Below are 7,556 nucleotides of genomic sequence, written 5' to 3'. Positions count from 1 at the left end.
CTTCCTATCATCCAAGGATTACGCAGCGAGCACAGCATCCACATACTTGTCGGCCATTGGTCACTTTCATAAAGTGAATGGTCAGCATGACCCAACGGATAATTTTGTGGTCAGACAAATGCTTGAGGGCTTCCGGAGATGTGGCCGCAACATGAAAGATGTGAGACAACCGATTACCTTGCCTATGCTGTGTCAGATCCTACCGTGTTTGGATTACATCTGTTCATCCCATTTTGAAACGCTTGCATTCCGAGCGGCGTTCTCAATGGCTTTCTTTGGTTTTATGCGGGTTGGGGAAATTGTGTCGAGTTCCACCAATTTTACTCAGGCATCAGTGCTAATGTTGAGTGATATCACGTTCGAAATTAGAGGGGGGAAGCGAGGTATTCAGGTATCATTTAAGCACACAAAAACAATCAGCGGGGCCCACACAAGTTATTTGGATTCCATGCAACCCAAATCCGGTCATATGCCCGGTTCAAGCCCTACAAAGTTATCTAGCTGTCAGACCACCCTCGGGGTCGGCACTGATCTGTCACTTTGATGGAGCACCGGTAACTAGGGGGCAATTCAGTCATGTCCTAGAGAGTGCAGTTCAGTTCTGTAATTTACCATCTGGTGTTTTCAAAACCCACTCTTTTCGGATCGGTGCTGCAACGAGAGCAGCAGATCTGGGCATCCCTGATGAAAAGATTAGGGAAATGGGGAGGTGGCGTTCTGGGGCATTCAAGTCTTACATTAGACGCCCAACGGTAACATGTTAATTAGTATTGTGGTTGTTTACCCTCTAGCATAGCATGAATTTTATTCGAGAAATTTGGTCGTTTCTTTTATAGGTACGACGCTGTGGATTATGGGGGACAGCCACGTTAGACGGGCAGCAGTCGTAGCCAGGCAGGACGGGGATTTCAATCTGGGGTTGGGTGCAGTAGGAATCACAATTTGGTGGAAGGGAAGAGTGGGGCCCATCTCCAAGACCTGGAATCTATGCTCATCAGCGAGCTGAGTAGCTCTGGACCACCCGACATCTTGATAGTGCACTTGGGGTCAAACGACTTTGGAAATGGGGGCCCCAACTACATGTTCGCTCTTTTTACTGATGCTTTTCGGAGGGTTATTTCCTATTGCCCACAACCAGGCTGATTTTTTCAGAAGTGTTAGACAGGCCCTTCTTCTATGGGGCAGGCGACCAGATGCGCATGCGTCAGGAGTTGAGCCAATGTAATAGGGGCCTTCGTCGCCTCGCCGTGCGAAACCGTGCTAGAGTCATTAGGCACCCAAATATAGTGGGTTGGGATCACAGATTTTTCATATGGGATTGCCTCCATTTGAGCAACATTGGCTATTCGCAGTTTAACTTCACCATAAGGAGAGCACTCGAGTTCTTCTTTGCTAATCCCGAGGCCTTCTTTTATTAGTTACCATGGTTTCGGCCCTTTCAGGGTTGGTGGCCGCGGATTCTAGTTGCTCGAATCCTGGATTCGTGCAACTCGAATCCACGGTTGGCCCCGTTCGGGAGCAAATAGGGGTTCGGACAAATTTTGTGATTGGCTAAAGATGGTTACACAGTCGTCCGTGTATTATGACGACAGTCTGCGCTTGTGTCACATCAGCGTATAAAACAGTGTACATGTAAAAGTATATTTATATAGAACAGTTGATTTCAGTATTTAAAGGAGCGAGATCACCCGCCTTTGTGTCTTATCACCACATAACATTTTGAAAGCATATGGATAATTCGTCTGTGTACCACGGCGATACTTGATTATTAAAGGTGCTCTTGTGTAAAACAGGGCACATAATTTTGCCTGTGTATGTACGGCGACCAAATGATTAATTAATTAAGATAAATCAGTAGTTAAGGTTTTTGTGTTGTAAATGTTTCTATTTTGCTTATTGATCCATAAAACCATTCCGCGGTCAGCCCGCTCGCACTTTGGTCTTTGGTGTTTATCTTTCTTTATCGTCGGTGTCCGGGGTTAAGTAGAATTAGCGAAACTCGTTTTTGTTAATTCCTATTAGCCCCGGCTACGACGAATGGGGGCGTGCGCTGTGGTTCGTGTCGTCACAAGCTGTCTTCGGATTGGTTTTTCAGGGTCATTTCTTCGAATCAAAATCCCACCCTTCCCACCCTCGTTTGGTTCAGATTGTTTAGGGGGGACGATGCATGCTTTTAAGCCCCGTTCGGGAGCAAATAGGGGTTCGGACAAATTTTGTGATTGGCTAAAGATGGTTACACAGTCGTCCGTGTATTATGACGACAGTCTGCGCTTGTGTCACATCAGCGTATAAAACAGTGTACATGTAAAAGTATATTTATATAGAACAGTTGATTTCAGTATTTAAAGGAGCGAGATCACCCGCCTTTGTGTCTTATCACCACATAACATTTTGAAAGCATATGGATAATTCGTCTGTGTACCACGGCGATACTTGATTATTAAAGGTGCTCTTGTGTAAAACAGGGCACATAATTTTGCCTGTGTATGTACGGCGACCAAATGATTAATTAATTAAGATAAATCAGTAGTTAAGGTTTTTGTGTTGTAAATGTTTCTATTTTGCTTATTGATCCATAAAACCATTCCGCGGTCAGCCCGCTCGCACTTTGGTCTTTGGTGTTTATCTTTCTTTATCGTCGGTGTCCGGGGTTAAATAGCAGTAACATGTATTTTCCCCATATTCAATCCCAATGTAAACTTATAAATCGAGGGTTGAGAGCCAGAAGGCCTCAACTCACCATCCCCTGCTCCCACAAAATGAGCATAAAGTCGCCAAGACACTATAGAAGATACAGTCCATCAATCATGACAAAATTTAAGAGGAGACATTGTTGGGGAAATATCGATTTTTGAAGACCAAAGCAATTAAAAGGAGCCAACTTAAGCTCATTTTGTGAGAGCGGGTGATAGTAAGTATTAAAAAAGGGAACTTGAATTACAAATATAGCAACAATTTGCAACAAATTATATAACAACACACAAAAAAACATATATATTAAAAAAAATTATAGTGCGCTACGCACAGGCACAACGCCTAGACGTTGATCCACAAGCCTCAACACACTTTACAGGTTGTCGCTGACCACTGCGGCCCCACATCATTCCATAAACCATTAAACAACAATTCAGGGACTTTGCTGCTTCAAGAACGGCAATCCTAGACATTCCACAAATAACCATCGCAACCAGGATCAGCTCCCCGAGTTTCGTACGGGTTACAACGAGACAAATTAGCAGCGAGTTCCTTGCCCAGGGAAATTTCAAGGTAACTCAATTTTCCCACGAGAGCGTACTAGGTACCGCCAGGGTTCGAACCCGCAACCTCACGCACCGAAGTCGAACGCCTTATCGATTGAGCTAACTTGACTGCAAGCTCATCATTGTACATCCAAAAATGATTTTGGCATTAGACAAGTATTTCGTTCTTTTTAATTGTCTTATATGATCTAATATGAAGAGGTAGTCATTCTAAGAGCGTCATGCCGAAAACGAATTATATGTCACCTCATGAATCGTTAGGCAGTTTTATTTTAAAATAAAGTTTTATTAAGGGAGTACTACACCCCTCGATAGATTTATGTCTATTTTTGCATTTTTCTCAAAAACTAATAACACAGTGGTAACCAAAGTTATGTATATTATAGGGGCAAGGAATCCAATTACTACACTTGAATTTCAGTGAGGTAAAATAAAGTTTTATTAAGGGAGTACTACACCCTCGATAAATGTATGTCTATTTTTGCATTTTTCTCAAAAACTAATAACACAGTGGTAACCAAAGTTATGTATATTATAGGGGCAAGGAATCCAATTACTACACTTGAATTTCAGTGACCCAAGATAAGCGGTTCGTTATTTATGATAAGAAATAAGGTACCGCTAGGATGTACCTCATTTCCTATCATATATACTGAACCGCTTGTATTGAGTCACTGAAATTTCGGTGTGGTACATGGATTCCTTGCCCCAATAATATACATAACTTTTGATTTCAGTGTGTTATTATTTTTTAAGAAAAATGCAAAAATAGTCACAAATTTACCACAGGGGTTTAGTACCCCCTTAAACAATGTCAAAAACAGAAGCAACGCAAAAAAGGACAACACGCAAAACAAAAACAAAATATATTACACTGAACGGCATCATCCAAAGCAGCACCTATACATATAAACTTCTTGCTTGATCACTTGCAGTATATTTTCTGGGACAGACTGCGTTATCCTGTGTTCAATCGAAACATATTTAAACATGCATTTAATAGATGTTACCAGATACATACGCTTGTTGCTCCTACGTTAGACGAGGTTACTCAAATGGCGGCTTTAGGGCCAAATGTGTACGATATCGAGTGAAAGTCTATTTGAGCAGCTCTCAATTTTAAGAAATATATTTAAGAAAATAAGAAGTACTTTTACTTGAAATATTTTTCGCATACTACTCAAATTATGTCGATAATTCTTGCTTTGAAGTGATGTTTTAGTGTTCCAAGTAGTGTTATTTGGATTGTATAAGATTTGCGACTCGTCCTGAATAATCCTGTCAAAAATACAAAATACAAATTTGCGGTCAGTTAGACACTCTTTCAAGCCCTCGTTTCATTTGGTATATTCTTTCACATATAATAAAACGTGTACATATATTAACTGTAGCATTTCGTTTGAAGATAAGTAAAAACAAATCTGGTTTCAAAAGCTCAAAGTCATTATATAGCAATGTCCATCTTAAAATGTGTAGGAAGCAATTTATTGTTTTAGCAAAATACGAATCTCTTATCGAATGGTTCTTCCAGCGCTTGTGTTTTAGTTCGAAGAATTTATTCTTGTCGCTACTTTTTGTGTATATATAACTATATAATTAAACAATTCGAAAGATATCGTTCATATGATGTAGGCAATAATTTCAATTGTCTTTAACTTTTTTACATATATAAACAATGTAGTTTAGATCTATTTTTTACATCCGAAAAGGAATTGAATTTACAGCTTTAAACATAGCGATGAGAAAAGGCCAATAAATTGGCCTGCATTACTTTTTTTTTTTTTTTTTTTAAATATATAAGAGTTTGAAAAATCTTGTCGCTACACTTTCAAATGCCTGAAGCCTAGTTAATGCTCCAATTGGTAACGCCGATAAATTGCTTTCGGCCAATGATCTAAATCGTTCTTCTTAGTAAAAGAAATAACAAGCAAGTTCATTGGTCATGAGTCAAAATCTTGAGTTCATCCTCAGGTAGCGATTGAGCTATCAGCGTAAAGCTGTCACCGCTAGCGAGACGTTAACATCTTACTACCAGTCATGCACAGACGCTAAGCATCGCTTATTGGCTTCAACAATTGACATCGGCTTGCAATTCGCCAAAGCATTATTCAATCGAGCATCTGTAATACAACTCGCAGAAACTCACGCTCTGTGAGCTCGTCACCACTAGTCAACATTATTGCGCGAGGCAGCAAACATATGCTCTGCCGCTGCTCTGCTTAACATACATATTGGAGAGAACCATCAGTGTCTGCGTGTTTATACATTTCTATATTCACATACTCTTGCTTGGAGAGGAAACATGTAGTTCAAACGTTTCGGGATGACTCCATCCTCGAGCTTGTGTTGTATTTCGAAAAAAAAAAACCCAACAACAACCATGTGTTTTACTACTTTTTAACTGTGTGACTTAACATAAAGCTACGAATCTGTCAATAATGTCAATGTTACGATTTAATTATGTCTTTGTGCAGCTCAAGTAACTTCTATAAATAAATTCACGCAACCAATACGGTTTTCACTCCTAGTTCGCGACGTCGCTAAATGATTCAGGTATAGATTTCCTGCAGTGAAAGCTGGTCAATTCGCTTTTACATCTCCAATTGTTAACTTGGAAATACATGGCAAGTTTAACTAGTAAGACTTATGTGATGACACTACTGCTGGTTTCTGTACATAAGCACGCCCTGTTATTGACTCGCTGACTGTAACTACTCCAACATGCTGAATGATACAAATTGGACTTCTGATTTTTACATCCTCACGCAGGAGGAGGCTATTACTGTTCAAAGCACGCTTCATCCATTTATCTTCTTTTTAATGTGGCTGAATGTATTCTTAACTACTGGAGGAAACTTAGTGACAATTATCGCTTTTCTACGTGATAAAAACATCTACAGCAAACCGGGGAATATGCTTATTCTTAATCTCGCGTTTGCAGATTTAAAAGTTGGGCTCGTGTCTTTACCTTGGTTTAATCTGTGGTTGCATTATGGAGATTGGATATTTGGTGAACATTTATGTAAATGGTGGGTCATTGTTGACTATGCCGCTACTATCGAATCTATGTTAGCCATGCTGTTAATAAGTTGGGATAGACTTTTCATGGTGGAAAATATTCAAAAATATATTCGAAACCAAACCAGAAATAGGGTTGTTTCTGTCATTATCGGCTCGTGGCTACTATGCTACGCGTTTTGTATGTTTGCAGTGCTATTAGTTGAACCAATAACAGGCGAACGCAACATTGATTACACAGTAGACTGCGATTTCCCGCCAAATTTCTACCTAAGTGTGACCATTTTTGAAGTAATAATACTCTTTGTAATTCCTGTTTTCGCGCTTTTTTATTTCAACACCAAAATATTTTACATAATTCGAAAACGAGCCAAATCTGTTCGACCAGAAACCTTGACAGCACCAATGTCTCATGTCGTTGATCCAAATCAGAATAAAAACTCTACCAGTTTCGCAAATCAAAATCATCAACATCAGCAAGAGTCATCATCGAGACACAACGAGCATGCTGATGAAGAGAGTACCAATCATCAAGTTACGAGGAGAAGCCTCCATAAAGATCGCAAAGCTGCAATAACTCTTACCCTATTAGTGGTAACTTTTATACTTTGCTGGGCGCCGTATAATTTTGTCATCATAATGGAACTTGTGTCTGTTAATAGTGTACCTACAGCATTTGCATCTTTTACTGAATATTTATTGTGGCTTAATTCGGTTATAAATCCTTTTCTGTATGTTGCAACAAATCCGTTGTTCCGAAAACAGCTTAAGAAAATGTTTTCTTGTAAATATCACGATTAGTTATTATTGCAATAATTACGATCAACTTACCAACACGGTTGTTTGATGTGATCATTTATTAATTTGTCTAACAAAAAACATTATTATAATGTCCTAGTCTAGACCTGAATGATACCAATAGCTATCACACTAATAAACAGTGTATACGCATATATTTTGTAACATTTTTTAACACAGATTTTCGTTTCTATACAAAATTATTCATCTAAAAAAAATGAGTTATACCTTACATTTCATGATAAAAAGTTTTTTTCTTCCTTGTCATTTGTTAGTCTGTTTTCTGATACCATGCATTTTACAAGTGCATACCGCTTGTAAAGATGCAATCAAGATTTTAGATAAACAGCGCCATCATTGTTCAACATTTCTGAAAAATGACTCAGTTTTACATGCCATCAAACAACCGTGCAAACTAACTATCAACTTACTATCCAAAATTTAAAACAGAAAAGAGGTTTTGACTCAAAATGGAGTAGA

General features: G+C 39.0%; 1 protein-coding gene across 1 annotated transcript; it reads left to right on the top strand.

Annotated features, from left to right (window-relative positions):
* The first annotated feature begins 5,718 nt into the window (after nucleotides 1-5,718).
* Nucleotides 5,719-7,339, top strand: LOC140156448 (histamine H4 receptor-like). The gene has a single exon (XM_072179396.1). It carries the CDS (start codon nucleotides 5,982-5,984, stop codon nucleotides 7,077-7,079), a length of 1,098 nt encoding a protein of 365 aa, XP_072035497.1. The 5' UTR covers nucleotides 5,719-5,981; the 3' UTR covers nucleotides 7,080-7,339.
* Nucleotides 7,340-7,556: the final 217 nt, after the last annotated feature.

The sequence above is a fragment of the Amphiura filiformis genome, chromosome 7 (assembly GCF_039555335.1).
Source record: "Amphiura filiformis chromosome 7, Afil_fr2py, whole genome shotgun sequence".
Classification (NCBI taxonomy): domain Eukaryota; kingdom Metazoa; phylum Echinodermata; class Ophiuroidea; order Amphilepidida; family Amphiuridae; genus Amphiura; species Amphiura filiformis.
The sequence above is the reverse complement of the archived record's forward strand: the minus strand, read 5'-3'. Positions and strand labels throughout refer to the sequence as shown.

Bases quoted from the DNA above. Each gene is read 5' to 3' on its own strand.
- LOC140156448 (XM_072179396.1), top strand. From the start codon at position 5,982: ATGCTGAATGATACAAATTGGACTTCTGATTTTTACATCCTCACGCAG.